Source organism: Bufo bufo, chromosome 10 (assembly GCF_905171765.1).
Source record: "Bufo bufo chromosome 10, aBufBuf1.1, whole genome shotgun sequence".
NCBI lineage: Eukaryota > Metazoa > Chordata > Amphibia > Anura > Bufonidae > Bufo > Bufo bufo.
In genome coordinates, this window is record NC_053398.1 from 34097228 (window position 1) to 34123434 (window position 26207).

Here is a 26207-nt window from a genome sequence, read left to right on the forward strand (position 1 = left end):
GCACACTGCTGCTCACCTAATGTCAAGCGCACACCAGCCACCACCAGGAGACCCCAAAATCCAGAAGAAGAAGAGTTGCGCCCTTACACACACTGCACGCTTGGCCTTGGGGACGCTGGAGCAGGGAATAGCTACCAAGAGGACTACAACCACCACCGCCACCACACTCATCCTCCCCAGGCATTCCCTGCAGGCCGGCACGCTGCACAAACAGGATTCAAAATGTTTTGGGTTTTTTTGCAATTTTTTTTTCTTTTTAAACAATGTATACTGCTTATAGATGTCATCTTAACTTCCTCCTATAGATCCACTATAGCTGCTCTATCTGAATTCTCAGGGGACAAAACATGACTGAAGTTAATTAAATGCTGTCACCCAATTTAGACCCCGTTCCTAGTACAAGAGGTCAACCGCCCTGAGCGAGGAACTGAGAGACGGGCTAAACAATTTATTTTACAAGTTACACGAGAGGGTGCTTGTAAGTTACTGCACATATGGCAGAGAGGACACGTAGCTGCGGTGAAAGGAGGACTAGAAATGTTTTTTCCATTTAGACAAATTGCTACCCTGCTGAAAAAGCAAATTGCTGACATAACTCATGAGCGTGCCTCACACGGAGGATACAGTGCTCCTAAATATCCAGTCAGTACATTAGCTAGTGCATATTAAATTAACTGCAATGTGACAATTAATTGGTTTGGTTACTGGTCTTACATAGTTTCAAATCAGCAACTGACGATTGTCCACATACAGTATCTATTTTATATGCCAATAATTGTAGCAGAATATAAAATCCGTATGTAGCAGAACTAGGGGTACCGTAAAAATATCTCAGGTTTTAAAGAGGACCTGTCACCTCTCCTGACATGTCGGTTCTAGAATCTGCTTGTGATGACAATTCTGAAGCATCTATTCGTATGACTCTATGTTGTGCCATTCTTGTATTATTCCTGCTAGAAGTAAAAAATGTGAAGGTCCAGATGAGTGTTACCAGTTGGGGGGTGTCCCTGCACAGCCTTACACTGGCAGCACTAATTGGATAGTGTCAGACAGAGCAGGGAGCACGGGCACAACCCCAACCGGTAAAATCCAACTGGACCTTGTTACCAGTTGCCTGTTACCAGTTGGGGATGTGTCCCTGCTCATTTTGACAATATCCAATCAGTGCTGCTTGTGTCAGACTGTGCAGGGACTCCTTCCTAACTGGCAACTCCCAGCTGGAGAATCTATTCTTATGTCTCTATGTTATGCCATTCCTTTATTATTCCTGCTAGAGGTTAAGAATGAATTACTAGCAAGTAGCAATGAAGGTCCAGATGAGTGTTACCAGTTGGGGGGTGTCCCTGCACAGCCTAAAACACTCGCAGCGCTGATTGAATAGTGTCAGGGAGCAAGGACACAATCCCAACCGGTAAAATCCAACTGGATCTTGTTACCAGTTGCCTGTTACCAGTTGGGGATGTATTCCTGCTCAGTCTGACACTATCCAATCAGTGCTGCCAGTGTCAGACTGTGCAGGTTCACCTCCCTAACCGGTAACACCCAGCCGGACCTGCATTGCAAACTGCTGGTAATCCGTTCATAATGTCTAGCAGAAATAATAACGGAACAGCACAACATAGAGTCATAAGAATAGGTGCTCCAGGATTGTTGTGTCATTCCTTTATTATCCCTGCCAGAAGTTAAAGGGGTTGGCCACCGTGTGGTTACTGATGACTAGTGATGAGCAGCAGGGGTCATATTCGAAGTCGTGATATTTCACGAATATTTAGTAGAATATTCGTCATATATTCGCGAATTCGTATATTCGTTATATTCTACATTCTTTTTTTTTATTCGGAAATCGCCAAGGTAATGATCGCATAACATGGGAATATTACGCACTCAATACAGGCGTGGGTCAAAAACGAATATATAGCACTATAGAATATAGTGCTATATACGAATATTCAGCATTTTTTTTCCATCTGAACACATGAATCCTCCCTGCTTCTTCCTTGTGGGCCAATGAATCATTGGCCCACAAGCAACTTAAGCAGGGAGGAATCATGACTTCAGATGGAAAAAAATTACGAATATTTGAAAAAACGAATATATAGCACTATATTCTATATAGTGCTATGAATTTGTTTTTTAGAATATTTGTCATTTTTTTTCATCTGAAGTGAACACATGATTCCTCCCTGCTTCTTGCTTGTGGGCCAATGACGTCATTGGCCCACAAGCAAGAAGCAGGGAGGAATCATGTGTTCAGATGGAAAAAATGACGAATATTCGATATAACGAATACATACAGCACTATATTCTAAATATTCGCGAATAAAATTCGTTATTAGAATATTCGCACTCAACACTACTGATGACCAATGTATTTGTAAGATGATTACATGACACTTACTAACAAAGCCTTTGTTGAAATTCTGCACCATTTCTATATTTCATAAGGTATGCCCCCTTGTTTACAAAGTCTTTTGTGCTGTCCACACAGAGGTCCTGTCCATCAGATGGCTGCTGATGGAGGGCCATGTGATCAGGCAAATCACCTCCATGTGATGCCTCCTCCATTCAAATACACTGCACCTGTCATCTGCACTTTATAGGGACTTTAAACATGGAGGGGATTTGCCTGATCACATGACCCTCCATCAGCAGCCATCTGATGGACAGGCCCTGTGTGTGGACAGCACAAAACACTGGGGCATACTTTGCGAAATATAAAAAATGGTGCGGAATTTCAACAAAGGATATATTAGTAAGTGTCATATAATCATATCCCAAGCACATTGGTCAACAATAACCAGAAAGTGGCCAACTCCTTTGAGGATGGATTACTAGCAAGTAGCAATAAAGGCCCAGATGAGTATTACCAGTTGGGTGTGTGTCCCTGCTCAACCTGACACTATCCAATCAGAGCTGCCAGTGTAAGACTGTGCAAGGACACATCCCCAACTGGTAACACCCATCTGGACTGCAGCAGTTCATTCTTTGGAGACCATCCATGTAGTGCAGAAGCATATAGACTATGTAGGCACACAGGAAAGCACTTCTCCAGTGTCCCTATGAATAATATATTGTGCATATTATAAAGTTGCATTCCACTGTAAGAATGGAGTTTCCCTCTGCTTGGTTTGGGTTGGAACTGATGCTTTAAGGTGCCTTTAAATGCCCACTGTATTATGATATATCACTGTCAGGTATATGTATAATGACAGCACAATGTGTCTTGATTACTGGGACTGTGTTTTAGTACATGCATTCTTTTACAGGGAAGAAGACGGCTAATGTGGTTGCATTTGTGCTTACCCGGCAGTGTTATAATACAACTGTTACCTGTACAGTTGGTATTGTTACTGTGTTATATACTGTGTTTTTTTTATTGTTGATGGTAAAGGCAGGGGGACTTCTGATGGTGCACTGGCCATGGTCTAGCCACATGGCTCTGGGAGTTCGGTCTCAGGTGTGGATGATGGTGGTGATTAGTCCAGGTCCACATAAGGGTGCAATCACACAATAGCATTGTGTCACTGATGTAGACCTGCGGTGAGTGATTTTGTCTGTCACCAGAAAATTCACTGTTAAACCAGGCACAATGCCTTGTAGCAGAATGTATTGACACCCTTCACTTGCGGTGGGCCGGCCCCCAGGGGTGATCGAGTCCCAGTGTTTAGGAATGCCTAGTGGTATGTTGTGATCCTACTAGTTTTTGTCACGGTGCTCCTACATGGATACTGTCGTTCCCTGGGGTTAGGCTCTGCAGAAGCAAAGGAGTTGTAGTTGGTGGAGTAAGTAGAGTCCAGACTTGGTGAAGTTTAATGGTTTTTACTTAAAAAAACTGGCAATAAACTTGTGTTATCCGAACAATACTTGAATACTTTCTCTTGGCACCAGCAGGCTAAAGGTAAACTGGCATGTAAATCTGAATACTTTGCTTTGTCCCTCTGCTGCTGTGCTTATCTCTAGGCTTTAGTCTGGTTCCTATCAGCTTCAATTACTGTCTTTGGCTCTGTTTTGCCTGTCAGAGGTACAAAGTACTTTTATATATCAGGAATGTGCTGCTCTCAGAGCTACTTTCCTAAAGCTTCTGCAGAACTGAGGGGAAATGATCCCTCACCATACTGCTTCACTCCCTAGTTCCAACTCTCCGCTCCACTTCTCAACATTTTCTCCAATAGCTGGGCTAAATTTATTTCAAGCTAGATTAGGGGGCATGTCCTTTCTTGGGGGGGGGGGGGGGGTCTTGTCTGCTGAAGCTCTCTCTTTATCACATCTCAGGGGCATGTCCTTTTTTCTGTAGCTCTCGTCCCATAACTGACACAGCTAGCAACAGTAGATCTGGCTCGTGGGAGTTAAGGGATGGAACTGAGCATGTGCGACCACTTCAGCAATGTTACTGAGGTGAACAGAGAAATAAGAGAAAGAACAAACATCAGGTGGCGCTATACTGATACATTTTATTGAATAACTCAGTGGTTATGCAACATTTTTCATTACATGTAATTATAAAAGTGATTCAAGTGCTGGTTCTTTAAAGAGGAACTTTCATCGTTCCAAACATTGTAAGATAACTATCAGGCTATGTAGCGCGGCGCCCCGGGAACTCACTGCACTTACTATTATTCTGAGGCGCCTCTCCGTTCTCCCGCTATGTCCCCCGGTATTTTGGTTATACTGGGAGGAGCCTGCCCTGTTTCTCCCTGGGCGTTCCTTCTCAGACCGGAAGGACGGATCAGACATTCCGGCACTAATACATTTCAATGTAAATTAATGCCGGATCCGGCATTCCGGCAACTGATCCGGAATTTTGGATGGAGAGAATACCGCAGCATGCTGTTCAGTTACTGAACTGAGGACATCCCGATGCATCCTGAATGGATTTCTCTCCATTCAGAATGCATGGGGATAAAACTGATCAGTGCTTTTTTCTGGTATTGAGCCCCTAGGACGGAACTCAGTGCCGGAAAAGAAAAAACGCTCGTGTGAAAGTACCCTAATAGAGGTAATTGAGACAATTAATTTTTTCATGTTAATACACTTTTTAGAGACAAGTTCTAATCATGTGGGTGATATGGGCTGATTAAAGGGGAGGCAACAACATAGGCTGTCTACGTGTAAGAATATTAATTAGCCCTGATTGTTTTATCAATACAAAGATATACATTTTATTAGGTTAGCCCAAATCATTTCTGCCTTTCTTTTTAGGACTGCTTTTCAATGACGAATGTATCATGGTTTGGTGGAGCGAGCCTCAGCGCCCAACACTGGCCCATGAACAATGTAAAGGTGGCTCTACAACCGCTTGTGATCAGCAACCTGAAATCCAGTCATGGTGCCTATGGGTCTGTTTTAGAAAGATACTTCTTAGGATCAACTGGTAAGTTTGAATACTTACAATTTTTTTTGAAGACCACACGCTGTACCTTATGACTGGACGTTATTGTACTTTACATGACAAACCGGTTACTCCAGTCTCCTCCCACACTCCAAAGACATACTGATAGGGACCTTAGAGTGTGAGCCCCATTGGGGACAGTTGGATGCTAATGTCTGTAAAGCGCTGCGGAATATGTCAGCGCTATATGAGTGCATCAAATAAATAATAATAATAAACTGTGCAAAAAAGATCTACGATTAATGCCTATAAATTCACTAAACATTCCGTTCAACAGCGACTGGCTGAAAGCCAGCAATGGGCAGCGGGCACCTTGTGTCTATATTTCTTCCGGATAACTGAATTCTCAAGTCTATTTCTGTTTGCTCTCCAATGTTGCTCAGGTATCACAGGTCATGAAGGGAGTTATCCTCCATACAGCTGTGAAATTATACTGTATATGCAAAAAGTTTCCCTGCTAGTTAAAGGGAACCTGTCATGGTGAACATGGTGTTTGAGCTGAAGGCAGCAGGTTATAGAGCAGGAGGAGCTGAGCAGAATAATATATAGCTTTGTGGTAAAAGATTCAGTATAACTTGTAATTAATCCATGTAAATTCCTGCTCATTTTAGACTTTAAAGTCCAGGAGGCGGTCCTATCAGTGATTGACAGCCTTCCCTTTATGACTGTGTGTGCAGAGAGAGCTGTCAATGACTAATAGCTCTGCCTCCTTGATCTCAAAGCCCGGAATGATCAGGAATTTACATGAATAAAATATATTGCATTTTTCTTGGTGAAAGGTTCCTTTTAAAGAGGACCTGTCACCTCTCTGGACATGCTTCTTTTAGTAGCAACTTCTATGCATTCTATTTTTATGACTCTATGTTGTGCCATTTCTTTACTATTTCTGCTAGAAGTCATGCATGAATTAAAAGCAGTTTGCAATGAATGTCCAGCTGGATGTTACCAGTTGTGTCCCTGCACAGTCTGGGAAGAATGGGATGCAAATGAGCTCTTAACAAGCTCTGCATGTAAGGCAGCTATCCTATAAGTCGACCCTTTAATGCCTTGAGATATGACTTGGATATTAAATAAGCCAGCACCTCAAGGCACTCTCTCCTCAAGAAGAGATCTTGCCCCCCAGTCTGACACTATCCAATCAGTGCTGCCAGTGTCAGAGTAATCGGGTAAACTTGCCGGGACAAAAACACAAAAATAGTCATAATATGCACAGAGGAATCTAACATGCACAGGAACCGGGCTGAAAGTACAGTAACTGAACCTGAACAGTCTCACAGCAGAATTTAATTAGCACCAATATCACTGATTGGCTCTCAAGTCAATTACCCTTGATGTCATAAGTAAGAACAGGTTAACTCATCAAAACTCTTAAGCTAGGTCTTCTCCTAACTTTTTGCCTGGCTTCTGGAGCAGATAGTTACGATCATTTACTATATCATTGTTCATAAAAAATTTCTAAGAAATACCGATACCTGTTCCTCCTCTTTTTAAAACCTTTTCCTTGTTTTGTTTTTTTCAATTAAGGTTTTTCTTTTTCTCTCCCTCGCACTTTTTCTAATACCTTGTTAATCACTTTCTAGGGATACCTCTTTTTTCAAAATCTTTACCTTAAAACTGTGCTTTGTTTTTTAGTCATATTTTGATATTTTTTACCCACATTAGCTGATTTGTTGATATATTTGTTAATCCAGTGGAAAAAGTAGCTAATCTCAGTTTAAGTAAAATATATTACAATCAGTTTTCTTGTAGTACTGTAAATTTTGGTAATATTTCATCCTCATAGGGAGCCACTTCCAATAGTTGGCGATTCTGAGATTGTTCTATTTCTTAGGAGATACCTCTTTGCATATTGTATTTGTTTGACATGGAGCATTGCCAAATAAGTCTCCATACCATGTATTTCCACTAAGTCTGTTCTCTGAAAAGAGATTCGACACCCTGCCTAAGGAGCATTCTCAATTTCTAAAATAGTGAAATCTAAGACATTTACCATTTTCCTGCTATTATCCCATGTTAGCCCAATATGCCAGTCAGTCTCATTCAATTTCCCCAACTATTGTCCCAGATCTTCCTGTTACTCTTCCCAATGGAAGACACATGTAACACCACCATTTTATTAGATTTTTTCTTTATGGTGTCAACTGTGCAATTAACGTCCTCCCTTGGATCCCAAAGGTTTTTTTTTGGAACCATATCCTTCCCAGTCTGTTACTGTAAATACAATTAATACTGTAGTTTCCCACATACTCTATCAAAGTCCAGAATTACTTCATTTAGTAGAAGGTTCATGATAAAAGCAAAAGGAGAGGTTGATTTTTATATAAAATCTATTGATAACCAGACATTGGAGAAGGAAAATGTGGAGCTATTGGGAGTCCAGGGGAACGGCATCCAGTTGAAATGAAACCTAGAGGCTTTCCACAACTTTGATATTGATGGGCTATCTTTAGGATAGGTCATCAATATCAGATTGCTGGGGGTTCAGACACCCAGAACCCCTTATGTCTGCAACAGCTACATTTGAGGAAGCACCATAAGGGAATGAGAAATGGCTGGACATTAGCCATAGACTATCATAAAAGGATATTTACCAGAACTCAGAGATGTGATTTTTGTTGTCAACCTTGGCGCATAAATGTGAAGAAGCTGCTTAAGAACCAAATTGATCTGTTTTATTGATCATTACTTTGAGGGGGATAACCAGAAGAGAAGTCCAAGCAAATCTTCAAAGCTGTGCACAATCCAAAATGTTGAAACAAACTGCCCTCTGCAATCTGAGACAAAGTAATATGGAAACCATTTATGCAAAAGATTTATTTGAAGAAAATCTGAGACAACCATGAGGCTGATAGTTTTCCGGACATTGATTCAGACCAAGCCCTCAGCTAGATCTCTGTCCAAATCTCAGTCTGGCCTGTGGCTGCCTGGACAGTTTAAACTTAGCACATATGGTGCAAGAAGAAATAAATTCCTTGACATTTTGGCTCCACTTTGGCTACCAATTATATTGAAAGAGAAGTTCACAGGTGAGCCTTACTCTGTGGAGACCCAAAAGACAATACCTTAAAGGTTAGATCAGGAGGCACAAAAGATCATCCTCTGAAAGAGGCTTTAGGAGAAACATTGTTCACGGCTAGAGCACAGTTTGGATTGATAATATGTGCTTAGCTAGAAAGGTCAAAATACCTGGAAAGCCTGACCATATGTCAGAATGAAATCAAATCAAGAGAAAATGAATGCCTAAAATGTTTTACATGGATTCTACAGGAAGACTCAGTGAAGATGGTAACAGTGAAATGTTGAGCTTTCCTGTTGTCTCCTTTTATCTAAAACAAGTTTCAATGCCAGAAATGCATTGTCATTGATAGAAAAATTCTTCTCAGACCCAAGGGTTGATGCCAGTTTTCAAACAAGGATACATTTACTGGATCCATATAAAATCCATGTGTAGAAAGGATATAGACAAAAAGGGGAGGTTCATGTCTCTTTTTCTCCATTTATGTGTTCAATATATGAATTGTGTAAATTTAGTAACTAAACTTTTCAGTAAAATTTTAATAAGATGTTCCTAATGCCCTAATAATAGTTTTTCTTATATACTTTATTAAGGCATTTTGTATTTTTATTACAGTTTCCACCCCCTAAAGTGCACTATTCCCTGTGTGTTTAAAACTTAAATTTCTGTACACCGCTGACTGTACAGAGTACGGGCTGTAAACACTTTATGAATGGGGCCGCAGCAGCAGTGCGTACGGGCAGGAGCACATATTGCTGTTCCTGCCCATGCCCCCGGAGGTTTTCTAACTCCTGGCATAGCACATGGGTACCATGTGCTATGCCAGGATTAGGTGAGCGGAGCAGGCTCCTGCTCCTGCCTGCTTCGCTAAGCTAAGAGCTGACATGGTATCTGACCCTTATTTCCCATTAATACAGATCACTGTTAACCCCCTCCTCTATATGTGATTAAAAAAAAATACAGCGGATAGCAATAATTTGCCAAAATTGTAATTTCATCATCCCGCCACAGGAAGGATCATATTTGTTGTATATTTGTGTATGATTTATGTTATTATTATTATTATTAAAAATAACCTTTTTATTTAAACTAGGTGTTTCACTGCTGATCAATCCAAATGTTCCAATTTCCATGACAATTGAGAAAAATAAATATTTTTGTGTGGAGACACCAGCAAGCACCGAGAGGTTTCCATTGCAGTATACCATATGCATTGGACAGAACATTCAGACTGTTCATCAAGAGATAGGAAACCAGCTGTATAATAGTCAGAAGATGCTACCCAACCTCAACATTGTCAGGTAAAACACGAAAAATGGACAGCTGGATCCATTTACCATTCTCTGCAGCATGCCCTGCAAGTGCAGTTTCCTGATCCCATTTCCCCATCTTCTACCCCACATGTGAACCTTACCTTCAGAGGCACAATGGAAAACCCTCATTCCTGAGCTAACCAAGGAAGGCTGGATGTTTTTAATGTAAAGAATTCAAATATTCGATAATAAAATGGCTTACACAGGCTAAGTGAATAAACATAAGTGATTAAATATATTAAAGATAAAGCAGACAAGCAGCTCACATACTGTACATAGTAAAAAACAATTACACTGACTTTTAATCACTGGTTAGGCTCCTGTTGGCTGTCTGGCGGGTGCAGTCTTATAGGCGACACTCTTGTGTACCGTCCTAGGAGTGCACAGACCCATAGCCAAAATTCAGGCATGGTGGAATACAATAGAGTGAGTCCTCCTTATGGATGTTACACATAGGGTGCCAGCCCTATTGCTGAACAATCTTTTCATTTTTTAGAACTTTTCTTAAATTGTTTATTGTATGTCACATTTTTTAAGTTTTCCTTTGCATTTTTGACCACTTCCTAGTGGTTAGTTCATACTTTTGACCTATTATTTAATTATTCATTTATTATATAGTCTGGCTGCTTATATCAATCAGGGGCTAAAGTCACCTTTGTAGCTGTTCTTATTATGGACTACTGCAGGATTTTTCTGTATACAGAGTTTTTAAAGCTTGTCTTGCAAATCGCATGGCACCACTACTGTGATCAGTTGCAGACTGGCACTAATACTGGAAATCTCTTTAACGCTAGGGATCTCCTCTAATGCTGGAGATCAGAGAAATCTATGGTCATTAATATTTCACCTTTTGATTGCTGCATTGAACGCTGATCACAACATGCAAATGGAAAGTCAATAGAATAGACTCTCCCTTGATTGCATCACTGGAATTATAGGGGCCCATGCCTAATATGGGCAGACAATTGGACACCTGGGCTATGTGACCATATTTGTTTTTAGGACATATTTAAGGCCTCTATACACAATAGTGTATTGTCGGCCAAACCCGCCGAAAAAAGCAAGTTCAGTTGACAGTCTATAATATGTATTGGATGTTCCCCAAATTTGACTCTCCCTCAACAGATGTCAGGGGACAGAAGGATTGGGTGAAGTAAATATTTTCAAAAAACAGAAACAGAATTAACATCAGTTTCTTGGCCAAATCCTGACTGATAGGAAGGAGATGGGATCTGCACACCCTAATTAGTTTTGGGTGCTTATAGAGAACAAAGTGTCAGTCTGTATCAATAAAGGAATCTATGGCACACCAGCGTTTCTTTTTTAAGTGATGCTTTTAATATATAATGTGCAATTACATCATTCTGTATTCATTCTTTATCCAGACTATGCAATATTATAGAGGGCCATATGATTAGTCCTAACATTTCGGTCGACAAGCTTGAAACAACGTCGGCATCCAGCCAAGAATATTCATTACATGAGGCCACAGACCCCTTGACAAAGGTTGGTTGTCGACCGAAACGTTGGGACTAATCATATGGCCCTCTATAATATTGCATAGTCTGGATAAAGAATGAATACAGAATGATGTAATTGCACATTATATATTAACCCCTTAGTGACCACCCATACGTGTTTTTACTGACGTAAACAAAGGGGGTTTTAGCTAAACGGCTGGCTTTAATCAATCATTACATGTACTTAAAATGGTATATTAAAAACTATAACTTGTCCTGCAAAAAATAAGACCTCCTACAAGTACATTTATGAAAAAACAAAAAAGTTCTAGCTCTTGGAATGCAATTTTTTTAAACGTGCTTGGTCACTAAGGGGCATCACATAAAAAAGAAACGTTGGTGTGCCATAGATTCCTCTATTGATAAATCCTGACCGATGACAATCAATTCTTGCCTAATCAGTGCTTGGAGTTTATCCCAATTTCTGTTTTGTTTTTTTTGTTTGTCCACCCGCTTTTTGAGCATTGACCACAGGTTCTCAATGGGATTGAGATCTGGGGGGTTTCCTGGCCATGGATCCAAAATGTCAATGTTTTGTTCACCGAGCCACTGAGTTATCACTTATACCTTGTAAAGTGGTGCTCTATCATACTGGAAAAAACATTATCCATCACCAAATTGCTCCTGGATCACTGGGAAAAGTTGCTCTTGGAGGATGTTTGATCCAATTCTTTATTAATGGTAGTGTTTTAAGGCAAAATTGTGAGTGAACTCACTCCCTTTGATTAGTAGCAACCCCACACATGAATGGTCTCAGAATGTTTGCATTGTTGATACCACAATAATAGTGTCATAGAAATATAGGTACAGAATTTGCCACTGCTCTCTTACTCTTATAGTTATTGGACATATTGAGGGGCATTTATCATGCTGTTTCCACCACTATTGAGGTGTTCATAAGTAGCAAATTATGGCCAGGCCATATTTTCACCATAATTTGTGACTTTTTGTGCTTCTTTCACTTTTTTTAAAATGGTGTGGCAGGGGGTAGGGTTTAGTGGGAAGGCCAGGGCCTATTGCAGCCCGCCGGATTTGCTATAACTTACATGGTGTAGAGATTCTCCATATAATATTTAATTAAGTCCTTCACTGGCCAGGTTTGTTACAATTAACTGCTTCATTACTGTAGACCAGTGTTTCTCAACTCCGGTCTTCAATTAGCCAAAATGGGTTTTGCATTGAGGATTAACCTTCGGCTGAAATGGTGACTTAATTACTTTACGTACATCTGTTATACCATTCATTACCATAGGCAATTTCTCTATGGAAATTCCTTAAAACATTACCTTTTGACAGTACTGTAGGATCTTAGTTGAGAAAAAAGGCCTGGACCATCAGAGATATTACAATTAACATTTTCATAGTTGTAGATCAACAGGCATTTAACTAATAACTCCTTCACTATTTTACAGAATCAAGGATGTCTTCATTGACTCCATTATCACTCTAGACCACCAGGAAGGCCTCAATTAACCTCTTTACTACCCAAGACCACAATACATTTAAACAGTAACCCTTTTACTACCCTAGACCACTTTCACTACCTAGATTCTTTGGAAACATGTTTCGAGCACCACCCATTGAGATCATCAGACGAGGATCAAGGATGTCTTCATTGACTCCATCACCACTCTAGACCACCAGGAAGGCCTCAGTTAACCTCTTTACTACCCAAGACCACCATAAATATTAACAGTGATCCCTTTACTACCCAATACCACCTTCACTAGCTATATTCTTTGGATCCATGTTTCAAGCACCACCCATTGAGATCATCAGATGAGTGATTTTACCGACTTTATCTCCAATCCTGAGTGATTAATGGTAATAAGAGTATGACATACTTCACCATTCTTTGGCAGCACATAATAATTATTATGTTACAAATTCAGGATGCCAATATGGAAACACTATGGGGTATCTGATTCCGCAGCAAAACTTGAAAGAGATGTACGATCGTTCCATAATAAATTAAGGAGGCATGGTTTAGGGGATTGCCTAATATCGCTCAATGAACATTCCACAATGTTACTTTCTATGAAGGTAAGCTTGTTTGTCGTGTATACCTTGCAATATGTAAAAAAAATCTGCTACCATTGTAATAAAAATACTTCAAATTTGCAATTTGAAAGCGATGTTCTAAAAAGGTATTTTGGAAGATAATTTTGAATTTTTGCAAAAACATTTTCTCTCTTTCTAACTTTAAAGGACCACATACTGATTGCAGACCAAGGTGGACAGACTCAAAGGCACCGCAGGGATCCACATACTTTTAAGAACCTCAATATTTCAATAACCTCATCTCTGTACCAAAGTGTTAACTCAGTACAACTGCAAAAGTATTTAAATGAAGGACAAGACAACTATTGGCTCAGCCTTCGCTCACATTTAGATGGCTCAATGGTATATGTTGTTTTTCTTATTTTGTTTAACTTAAACTAAATAGAAAATTTTAGGAATAGGAACATTATCTCATTATGTTTGTAATATTTTTTGGAAACTTTACATGTGGTCTTCAAGCGTGAAATGCCTGTAAACACCTGTAACGGTCACGTGCACATACACACAGGGGGGAGGATAGTGACCACTGCGCTCCACCCTCACCCCTGGCCCTGTCTACTTGCCTCACAAGTCCTGATGACAGGGGACAACTGGACGGCAGTCCCTAACTTAGGATACATGCGGGAAGGACAGACAAGACAAATAACGGATAGTGAACGGTCCGGGTCAAAACCAAGAGGACAACGCAGTACAGAGGGATAAGCAAAGAAAGGTCAGGAGAAGCCGGGGTCATAAATACCAGGAGAGTCGAGAAGTACCAAAGGAGTCTGCAAAGAATAGTCAGGTGGAAGCCGAGGTCAATATACCAGGAAGGATGCGCAGTACAGGAGGAGCAGGCAAAGGATCGTCAGGGAACAGGATCAGGTAAGTACACAGGTATCCAACAACTGCCAGGAACCTAAATTAACAGGCAACCTGTGGCCAGTAGGCTGCCTGTATTTATAGTGGGGAGTGAGGGTCATGTGACGTGGCCAGCGTCACATGACTGACAGACCGACCAGTCTAGCACCGAGTGATCAGCTCGGCGCTCAAGGCAGACCTAGGAGCAGGGAGCCTCCCAGCTAGCAAAGCCGCCCTGGGAACGAGGTCAAACACAGATCCTCGCTCCCGAAGCTAAGCAGCAGGTCTGCGGCTGATGGGAGACCGAGTGCGAGTTACAACACCAATATGACCAAGATAACTATCACAGACGTTCCCGTGACAAGTGGCAGGAGATCGGTGAGACTGGCAACACGTGGTTGGATCTGACAGGTTTTCCTTGTGGATCAATAGGAGTCTGTGTTGTTTCTGGCAATGGCCACACCCCTTGCCTTAGGTGTTGCTAATATGGTCATTTAACTTTCCTTATTTATTGTTGCTTCTCCCACAATGCTGTGTGATTTATAGCTTCAGTTTCAGTTGTGGATAGCTGTTGTGTGGATCTCGGCAGAGTTCCTGGTGCTTCTATAGCCCCTTTGAAGTTAAGTCTTTCCTTTCCCTTTTTGTATTTTGTTTGGGTTCTGTGTGTTGCATTTCCCTATTGTTTGTATTAGGCCTGAAGGAGACTCCTGTTCGTCCTTCCTTTTGGAGGAACAGGTAGTTTCGTCCCTGCCATTAGTACCTGGGGTCTGTTCATACTGGTAGTCAGTCAGGATTTTGGTTAGGGTTTTACGGAGGTGTCCATCTTCCTTCCCTAGCTCTCAGGCCTGATCCCCTGTCCCCCCCCCCACCTTCCCTCTTATGCTCAGTGTGATGTTTTCCTCCCACACCGAAGTGTGACAATAACATACAGTGGCATGCAAAAGTTTGGGCACCCCTAGTCAAAATTACTGTTACTATTACAGTTAAGCAAGTTGAAGATTAAATGATCTGCAAAAGGCATAAAGTTAAAGATTACACATTCCCTTTGTATTTTAAGCAAAGACAATTTTTTTATTTTCATCTTTTACATTTTCAAAACATCAAAAAAGAAAAAGGGCCCAAAGCAAAAGTTTGGGCATCCTGCATGGTTAGTACCTAGTAGCATCCCCTTTGGAAAGTATCGCAACTTGTAGCCAGTCAAAAGTCTTTCCATTCTTGTTTGAGGGATTTTCATCCAATCTTCCTTGCAAAAGTCTTCCAGTTCAGTGAGATTCCTGGGCCACCTTGCATGCACTGCTCTTTTGAGGTCTATCCAACGATTTTCAATGATAGCGTAGCTAGCGGGGATACAGGGTGGCAGCCATCTTAGGACCACTGAGAAGGGAAAGCGCCCAAGGGCACAGATGCTGACCATGCATGGAAGCAGAGTGTCCACACTTAGGCCTCTGTAGGCCCGTTCACTGCTGTAACTACAGGCCCAGCCCCGGACTTCAGGTTAACCTGTGTCTGTTCAGAATTATAGGGCTGCCCAACCTGACAATGCACGCAATTTTTACAGTGTGCATTGCTGGGGTGGGTAGCCCACGAACTCGAATTGGGCACAAGGCTTAGTGTCCATAGTACCCGCTTAGAGAATTATAACTATGTTATGTGTGGTGTTACATAGAATTGCAGGTGACATCTACTGCATTCTCTGTACTCAGGAAGTTATCATAGTGTTATCTGTAATGTTACACAGGACTGCAGGTAGCATCTACTATATTATCTGTACTCAGAGAGTTATCACTGCATTGTCTGTGGTATTACATAGGACTGCAGTTATCATCTAATACATTATCTGTACTCAGAGAGATATCACTGTGTTGTGTGTGGTGTTACATAGGACTGAAGATGACATCTACTACATTATTTGTACTCAGAGTTATCATGGTGTTATCTGTGGTGTTACACGGGACTGCAGATGACATCTACTACATTGTCTGTTTTCTTAGAGCGTTATCACTGTGTTATTTGTGTTATGTTACTTGGGACTGCAGGTGACATCTACTACATTATTTGTACTCAAAGTTAATACTGTGTTATCTGTGGTGTTACACAGGACTGCAGGTAGCATCTACTATATTATCTGTACTCAGAGAGTACATAGGACTGCAGTTATCATCTACTACATTATCTATACTCTGAGACATATGTTATATACAATACTTTTGTTAATTTGAAATGCAATATAACTTCTATAATTAGGCTGGGCCTTAGGATGCGCCTCTGCATTTGTAAACACGCATTGGGGGTTCTACTGGGTTGGGGGCCAACTCAGATGTGTTTTTCGCCCCCTCCAACCACTAGCTGGATCCCCATTGATTAATCGTATCCTCTTTCTCGTAATAGACACCAATCCTGACAAAATGGAAGGAGCAGTTTTCTGTGAGACTGAATATAACCAGTGAAGCTGCTATAAACTGGTACTTTACAAATGTGAATAAGTTAATAAAGAAACTCGGGGCAGAATACGTTATCATTGAAGGGGCAGAAGGTAATACATTTCTGGAGCATGCAATACAGGCGCCCAAAGGACTGGAGGGGGACACTTACTCTGAGTATTTAGCAGCAACAGCCGTTGAAAAGCTTGGAAATTCTGCAATTATTACTGCAAGTACAAGGTAAGGCTGCTGAATTCTGATTATCCAATGCCTTTACTCCATTCAATCTCCTTTGGCGGGAAAAGTAGGCAAGTTTAAAGGGGTTTTCCTGGAAGTACCAAAACCTTAAAAATAACATAGAAATATCACTCACCTCCACCTGATTTTCATTTTTTACATCAGTCATGGCATAACCACTTAAAGGGCTGCGGAGATGAAGCCAGGAGGGAGTTCCTACCAATACACATTCCAGAAAAGACACTTAGAAAGGGGTAGTCACCAATGGACTCCTGCATGTGCCCTATGGTAATTTTGCATGGGTGATATGCTGCTGGTTAACCCATTTAGTGAAATTCTCTCTGCTGTGACCAACTCTATTTAATGCACTGAAATATCAGTAGAGGGACTTTGAATGGCAAGAAAGTAATGTATCATGAATCATGACACTCGGTGGAGACATTATTGGGGACATCTGTTCAAGTTGACCTTTACAATGAGGTCTGAAAGATCATGGATGGTGCAAAATGTCATACCTACAATCTGTTTTTTATCACCAGATCAAATCATTTGCCCCTCTTTGTTCAAATGCATCCACTTCGTTCAGATTGGAGCTACCATGGACTAAAAGGAATCATCCCATCTGTCCTACACTACAGTTTGTTAGGATACAATTTTTTCATTCCAGATGCAGTAGGTAAATGTTTTTTTTTGCATTAGTTGACTATTAACAAAAATGAGTATGGTTGTTCCTCTAGTTATTAATTACTCAAACCTTTTAAGAATACCTGTCTTGGCAATATGGCACCACCCTTACTAACATCTCCACCATCATCCAATGGTGCCACTAAAAACTGTTTTTGAATGACTCTAAACAGAAAAGATCTTGCTTTCTATAAACCTCTGTTCATGCTACCTAAGACAATATAAGTAGAAGACTTTGTCAAGACTCAAGGATCTTAATCTATGGACCTAGTGGTATGAGGTTTTCAACAATTTCATTGTCATTGATGGCTTTCTTGTGTTTAAGAGCCACAGGTTAAATTTAATACATGGATACTCATATATGCAAATAATAAGAAGTAAAGTAAGAGTCATTAAAAGGAATTTGTTACTAGATTTATGCTGCCCTATCTGAGGACAGCATAAAGTAGTGACAAACTGTATTATCGTGAATTCTGAGATTGGGGAAAAAATAGACTTAATGCCACTTAGGTGTAAAAAAAGTTTACTAAACTATGATAATATATATATATATATATATATATATAACCTTGTAAAGCAAGGTTTTAATTGGTGCTTCCCCTTTAATTCCATGTAGTTGGCTAGTGATGTTTGGTAGCTGTTTGCATTCTTGCAGTATGAAGTAATGAAGTAACCATACATGTGTACTGATCTTTAATTGGGGCTAGGAGGGGATGTTTTAGGCGTAGAAAATTGTCTAAATGTAAGCCAAAAAGGAAGCTGACTTACATTTAGACTGGCACTAGATGAGCCGAAGTTATGTAGAGGCTGATGCCTCTTCATAACTTCAGCAGATCCACCACCATCGCAGGGGCTTATTAAGACCGGCGTCTAAAACGTCAGTCTTAATAAATAACCCCCTTAGTTTTCTAACAAAGACCTCAGCTCCACTGAAGACATCACCAGGGTAAGATGTGTCTTGCTACTATCACCTCTCTTTGTATCATATGGGTGTTGGCACTGGTCAAAGTGGAGCTGGCTCATTTGTTTGATGACTGTTGGTGACTGTTACTTACTTTATCTTATACATGTATTTTATCTTTACTATATCTTTGTATATATATCTTTTATCTTTTGGAAACTCTTTATGCACTGTGTTGTCGTGTTAAGTCTATTTTTTCCCAAACTTCATATTGCATGGTTATATATATATATATATATATATATATATATATATATACACACACACACACACACACACACACACAGCAGATAACATACAGAGTAAAGTAACAGTCACCAGAAGCTGTGAACAAATGAGTTAGCTCCCCATCTACCAGTGCCAAACATGGTACCCTGCCGACTCTCCTATGATACAAAGAGAGGTGATCGTAGCAAGACACATCTTACTCTGATGTCTTAAATGGAGCTCTTTGTTACATAGCTAGATGTTTTCTAGCCTCCTGGCCCCTCCTAGCCCCACCAAAAGGTATTCAGTGTACAGTATGCATGTACAGTTACTTCATACTTCAGGAACACCAGGTATCACCATGTACCACTAACCAACTACATTACAAGGAATTAAAGAGGGAATAAACACTGATATACCTTGCTATACATTGACATGCCGACTATAGCAGGTTGTCACTTTTTTCTTTGGTTTACATAAAAGTAGTTTTCATGAAATCACACTTTTCAGGTACAGCATGAGCCAATCCAACAGTCCCCCCTCCCATTGCTGGTTGATAGCTATTACTATGCATGGGATGAAATCTATCAATAAGCAGCTGGTAGGTGGAGGAGCGGGCAGCTCATGAGAGTACATATGCCTTGGCTTGCACTGCCCCTAATAAAGAGTGATGATATTTGCTGTCATTTATCCAACTTCAAAAGCCCTGGGAAACCAGTAGAGTTGCTTCTGGTCAGCAATGTGCCACCTTATTTATGCCAGGGCCCCATGATGATATAACTGAAGCCTATTATTACATTTATGGGCTAGAAGTATGGCTCTGTATATAACATGTGAACATTGTACAAGGCTGTTGCATACTTGTGAGCTACAAAACAAATTTCATTATATTTACAATTACTATAAAGTCTTATCTATCTTATTTGTTGGACTGCAGTAGATCATAGTCTTCTTTGTGAGATGATCGTCTTGTTTTCAAACTTTTGGACAACTTCCTTATGCCAATGAAGCCTAACGGTCCCTGTATTGTCAGCTGAACCCACTGAGAACCTTAGGGTCAGCCAACAGTCTGTTGTATATGGGGAGCTCCCAACTGATGTCGGGGAAAAGAAGAATCTGAGAAGGGGAAATTTCCACCCTATACTTTTGTTCTCCTAGGAGATAAGTTGCCTCCAGAAGCTTTTTCCTCTCTCCCCATTGAATGCACATACACATTTGTCTAAACTGAACGTGTATGTGTACAGGGGAGTTGGGAGCCAGGGAGTCGAGATAGATAGCTATCGGCCGAACAATCGCTAAGCTGACAGATACTGAATATGAAGGTACTCCATGTAAATTGACTGCTTTGTACCCTCAATAAAGCTCAGCGTCCCAGTCTTGACACCTGTTATGGGTGGGAATAGGAAATTGAGATGGCTTTTAATTTAGAAACCACTTTAAACATTTGTCCACTTACTCAGAACAGACTTCGTCAGTCTAGCATTGCTTGAGAATTCTTAGACAGCGTAATGACTCACCACAGACATTTCGTGCTAATTTTGTTCCACACTTTACGAACAAGTGAGAAATAGAAACATATTACGGTATGTGCTCCAGTTTTGTTTTTATATGTAATTATACAAGTGTGAAAATGCAGCCACAAGTAAAGACAACAGATGTCAATTCAGTACTTTGCACTACAGTCCAATATCGAAATATAACTTTAAAATGATACAGTATCATAATCTTTTTTTTCTTTTCAAAATGCTCATTATTAATGGCAGAAGTATTGGGCTTTCTTCAAAGTAATAATTTGCTGGTCTTTTCTTATTATGTTGCTTTGCTTTTGATATTGTCCCTCATAGACATTTAATAGGTAAAGTAAGGTCAATAGGCTTAAAAATTATAGTTTGTAATTGGATTGAAAACTGGTTGAAGGACAGTGTCCAGAGAGTTGTGGTCAATAATTCCTATTCAGAATGGTCCTGGGTTATAAGTGGTGTACCCCAAAGGTTCAGTGCTGGGCCCTCTATTATTTAATTCATTTATTAAGAATATTTAGGACGGGATTAATAGCACCATTTCTATTTTTGCAGATGACACTAAGCTATGTAGTACTGTGCAGTCTATGGAAGATGTCCATAAACTACAAGTTGACTTGAACACTCTGAGTGATTGGGCATCAACTTGGCAAATGTGGTTCAATGTGGACAAATGTAAAGTTCTGCATCTTGGTAGTAATAATCTCCGTGCTTCATATGTCCTAGGGGATGTAACACTGGGAGAGTCACTTATAGAGAAGGATTTGGGAGTCCTTGTAGATGGTAGATTAAATTACAGCATACAATATTGTCATGTATTAAACGAGGCATGGACTCACGGGGCATGGATGTAATACTACCACTTTACAAAGCGTCTGGAATATGCCGTTCAGTTCTTGGCACCAGTCCATAGAAAGGACGCACTGCAGCTGGAAAAAATACAAAGGAGAGCGACTAAACTGATTAGGGGCATGGAGGGTCTAAGTGATGAAGAAAGATTAGAAGAATCAAATTTATTTAGTCTTGAGAAGAAATGTCTAAGGGGGTACACGATTAAGGGTACTTTCACACTTGCGGAATCGGAATCCAGCAGGCAGTTCCGTCGCCGGAAATGCAAGCCGGATCCGTCAAAGCGTATGCCAACTGATGGCATTTGTAAGACTGATCAGGATCCTGATCCATCTTAAAAATGCATTGAAATGCCGGATCTGTCTTTCCGGTGTCATCCGGAAAAACTGATCCGGCATTTATTTTTTTCAATTTTTTTTCGAGAAGGACGGATCCGGCATTGCAGTATTTTGAATGCCAGATCCAGCACTAATACATTCCTATGGAAACAAAATGCCGGCATTCCGGCAAGTGTTCCGGAATTTTGGCCGGAGATAAAACCGTAGCATGCTGCGGTATTATTTCCGTTCTGAACAGTCAAAAAGACTGAACTGAAGACTTCCTGATGCATCCTGAACGGATTGCTCTCCATTCAGAATGTATGGGGATAAAACTGATCAGTTCTTTTGCGATATAGAGCCCCTAGGATGGAACTCTATTCCGGAAAAGAAAAACGCTAGTGTGAAAGTAGCCTAACCTATACAAATATATAAATGGGCCATACAAAAAATACGGTGAAAAACTGTCAAATGCCCTAAAAAGACAAGGGGGCACTGCCTCCGATTGGAGAGGAAAAAGTTCAGTCTCCAGAAGCGTCAAAGCTTCTTTACTGTAAGAACGGTGAATCTGTGGAATAGACTTCCTCAGGACGTGGTCACAGCAGGAACAGTGGACAGTTTTAAAAAGGGTTTAGATGAATTCTTAAAAGTAAATGACATTAATGTTTATGAAAATGTGTAGAAATATGAGTCTCACCTCCTGCTGGGATTCGCGTTCACCTATCCCTTGGTTGAACTTGAAGGACTTATGTCTTTTTTCAATCGTGTTAAATATGTAACTATGTTTGAAGTTCTCAAATAAACTGATCTCCATCCTCTGTTCACAACACAGGGGAAGATTTATTATGTTGGGCCACGGGCGCACCGGAGCTGAAATCTACTCCAGCCATGAGCAGTTTTTAGGTGCACATGCAATGAGCAGGACCGTGGTACGGTTACACGGACGCCAAAATATGCAGTGGGTCCGGATATGGGTATAGAAGTCTATAGTTTTTGTTCGTGACGCCAATTGCTGCATGCGCAGGGTACAGTCTCGGGGCCCTTTAAGGTGTTGCAACTCACGTACCAGGTGAGGAATGCCAGAGTGGAATAATGTCTCTGTATAGTAGTGGGTATAGTGTCAACGGTGTCTCCTAACTTGGTACGGCTGGACTCCTGGATCCTGGCTCACTTGTAATAAATGAGTGTGTTGCTAGTAGGAGTAATTGAGGGTTTTAGTAGCAGTAAATGAGATCCAGACTTGAAATATAATTCAACTTGTCTTCACTGAAGGCAGCATTAATCCATATGAGGTACAGCAATAGTCTTTGGGTCCCAGCAGGTATTGGCAATGTATGGCAGGGATCAATATCTCTTCTGCTCCTATCATGTGCCTGGAGAATATGGCAGGAATCTGTCTTCTGCTCTGTCTATCTTCTGCTGTGTTGGGGACTGACTAGCTGAGGAGGAATTTGGCTTCTCCTGGTCTCTGGATGGTACTCACAGTTATGCTCACAGGGAATGGCTCTTCCTGGAGATCTGGAGGTGGCTGCTTGCTGGTCACCAGCCGAGGCTGAAGGCTCAGACTGGGGATGAAGATCTTTGGTCTCAGCCGAGACTCAATCCTGGGTGGGGATCCCTATTTCTGGGAGCTCCTACCAGCACAGCCTTCCCCTAGCAGGGGTGGCTGGCACACTAACTCTAACTTCCTTTCCTCCCCATGAGGCAGGACATGGGACAGCCCACTCTGCTCATAGAGGGGGAGCTAAACTGGAATGTACTATTCCAGTTTAGAAATGCTAAACTGAACTACATTTAACAGGCTAGAATATGCACATTTGTGAGGAATATTACATAAAAGCACATTAGATGACAAGGCACATGTTACCAACAAATAGTAGCGGGGAAAAAGAGTTTAGTAACATAACTCTGGGATGTTACACACACGTTCTTCAAGAAGTCAGGAAAAGTGGCAAGGGTGTTGGAAAAAGCTAAAAAGTTGAAAAATGTTGTCACAACCAGCACTAACAATTTTTCTATGCCTGGCATGGAGCCATAATAAGTCTCCCCCATGTAGTCTGTTATTGGTGTAAATTTAGGAATCAAGCCAGGACAATCCAGGAAAAAAAAGGGGGAAAAGATGTCCAGCACTGAGATGAAAATAAAAGTCTTTATTTAGCTTAATATAAAAATACATCTCCACATGGAAAGTGGTAACGCACCAACGCGTTTTGATCTAACAGATCTTTGTCAGATCTTAGTCTGTAATTGGTGGCATATTGCAATATAATCAACCTGTCACGACTGTGACTGATCCAGACAGGTCTGGGAGGAGAAGGTCGCAGCGACTTGCTACTCGCGATAGCTTGTGAGTTTGCTCCGTGGTTCAGGGTATGTCATCTGGGTTTTGCCTTGTGAACCTTTTTGTCCTGACTGGGAGTTTGTAGGCATCCTTCTCAGGTGAGTCCTGTCTGCCACTCCCAGCTACTATATTAGTTTCAGTTTCACTTGCAGTCATTGCCAGATATAGTCCTTACTTCCAGTGCTACTCTGACCTTGGAAGGAGATCGTTTGATGGTGTTGCTGTGGAGCTCTTGTCCGGCGTGGACTGTCGTGTTTGGGATCGCCTTCTCTGCTCGTGACTGGATAAGTCTATCTCTGCTGTTTGTTTGTTGTTGTCTTCCCCTGTTGTTTTCCTAGACGTGAGTGATGGTGACTAGCGCTCCCATCGGCCGTTCCCCAGTCCAGTGTTAGGGCGACTGAGGGTTTAGGCATCCAGCTCGCCGCACGGGTTCACACCCCGTCTAGGGTATCAGGGCAGACAGGTGCCAGCTTAGGGTTACTCAGGGGTGGCCATTCTATTTCCCATCCGTAGATAAGGGTCCCCCTTCCCCTCCGTCTGGTGCGACACGACTGCTGCTGGGGTAGCGGTCGTGACAGTATATCTGGCCTTTTAAAAAAAAAAAGTGACATTTCATTTTTTTTTTCCTTTTCTGCTTGCTGTTTTGCTTTGTATTTTGTCTGTTCCACTATGGATCCGGTTTCGGTTTTGGCGAAACAATTACAGGGGTTATCCCTTGAAGTGGCAGGATTAAAAGCAACAGTGCTGCAGCAGCAATCCTTGGGTTCCACCGTTGCTACGGGTAACCAAGGTACTCCTGAGCCAAAAGTGGCTTTACCTGATAGGTTCTCAGGAGGGAGAGACCAATTTGTAACCTTCAGAGAGGCTTGCAAGTTGTTCTTCAGGTTACGCCCTAGATCCTCCGGCGGTGAGGAACAACGGGTGGGCATTGTAATTTCTCTCCTGCAAGGAGATCCGCAGGCTTAGGCTTTCTCCCTACCATCAGACTCTCCGGCCTTACGATCAGTGGAGGAGTTTTTTGAAGCCCTGGGTCTCGTATATGATGACCCGGACAGGGTCTCACTGGCTGAGTCTAAGCTACGTAGACTTCAGCAAGAGAACCGGTCTGCTGAACTATATTGTTCCGAATTCCGTAGGTGGGCTACTGATACATTATGGAACGACTCGGCCCTTAGGAGTCAGTTCTGCCAGGGGTTGTCTGAAAAATTAAAAGATGCGCTGGCGGTATACGAGGTCCCTGGGTCTCTTGAGGCTGCTATGTCTCTGTCCATAAGAATCGACAGACGACTCAGGGAGAGACTATTAAATTTTACGGAGGCCTCTATAGGGCAGGGATCGGTCTGTTATGGTCCAGTCGAACCAATGCAAATAGGGGGCGCCACTAGACGGGTGAATCCTCCTAAATTCCGCCGTAGGTCAGAGGTTTGTTTTCGTTGTGGGGGGAGGGGTCATTTTGTAAAGGTTTGTCCCTCAGAACCCAAGAGACCACAAACAAAGGAGCCGCCGGAAAACTAGAGTCCCCAGATTGTGCGGAGGAGAACAGTCTGGGCGTATTCGTTTCCTCCATACGCATGTCTCAGTTTTTGTTGTCCGCTACCGTTGAGGCGGGCAATAAAACTGAGATCTGTTCCGTCTTTTTGGACAGTGGGGCGGGGGTCAACTTGGTGGATTCACGGTTTGCTCAGGCTCTGGGTTTTACTCCGGAACCGGTATGCAGAACTATTCCTGTTTTTGCCATCGACTCCTCCCCTCTTACTCAGAGAGAGTTAACTCAGATCATCCATAATATCCATCTGCAGGTAGGGGACCTCCATAAAGAGCATATCTCTTGTTATGTCCTGGACGGTCTTCCGGCTCCTATAGTATTGGGGCTTCCCTGGCTGGTGACTCACAATCCAGTGGTGGATTGGCAGGCCGGGGAGATTGTGGAGTGGAGTGAACGTTGTAAGGACAACTGCTTGAGTAGTAGGTGCTCTACACTCTCTGTAACATCTTTACCTGCCTTTCTGTCAGATTTTATGAATGTGTTCTCTGAGAAGGGTTGTCAGGGGTTACCACCTTATCGTCCTTATGATTGCCCGATTAATCTACTACCTGGGGCCAAACTACCTAAAACCCGGTTATACAATCTTTCCGGCCCGGAGAGGAAGGCTATGAAAGATTATATTTCGGAGAGTTTGGCTAAGGGACACATCAGACCCTCTTCTTCACCTGTGGCTGCAGGGTTCTTTTTCGTTAAAAAGAAAGATGGGGGCCTACGTCCTTGCCTGGATTTCCGGGAATTAAACCGGATAACTATCCGAGATCCCTATCCTCTTCCTCTCATTCCCGACCTCTTTAATCAGGTTGCTGGTGCTAAATGGTTCTCCAAAATGGATCTCAAAGGAGCCTATAACCTGGTTCGCATCAAAGAGGGGGATGAGTGGAAGACGGCTTTTAATACTCCGGAAGGGCATTATGAAAATCTGGTCATGCCATTTGGTCTTACTAATGCGCCTGCGGTATTCCAACATTTTGTCAACGATATTTTTA

General features: G+C 41.7%; 1 protein-coding gene across 1 annotated transcript in view; it reads left to right on the top strand.

The window, feature by feature from the left end:
- LOC120980432 (SITS-binding protein-like) overlaps positions 1-26207 on the top strand; it is a 63889-nt gene that overhangs the window by 21829 nt on the left and 15853 nt on the right. The window contains exons 2-7 of the mRNA XM_040409540.1: positions 5200-5371; positions 9499-9706; positions 13131-13281; positions 13447-13641; positions 16528-16799; positions 17336-17472. Of these exons, the coding sequence (XP_040265474.1) occupies positions 5200-5371; positions 9499-9706; positions 13131-13281; positions 13447-13641; positions 16528-16799; positions 17336-17472 (1135 nt within the window). The remainder of the gene's footprint in view (positions 1-5199; positions 5372-9498; positions 9707-13130; positions 13282-13446; positions 13642-16527; positions 16800-17335; positions 17473-26207) is intronic.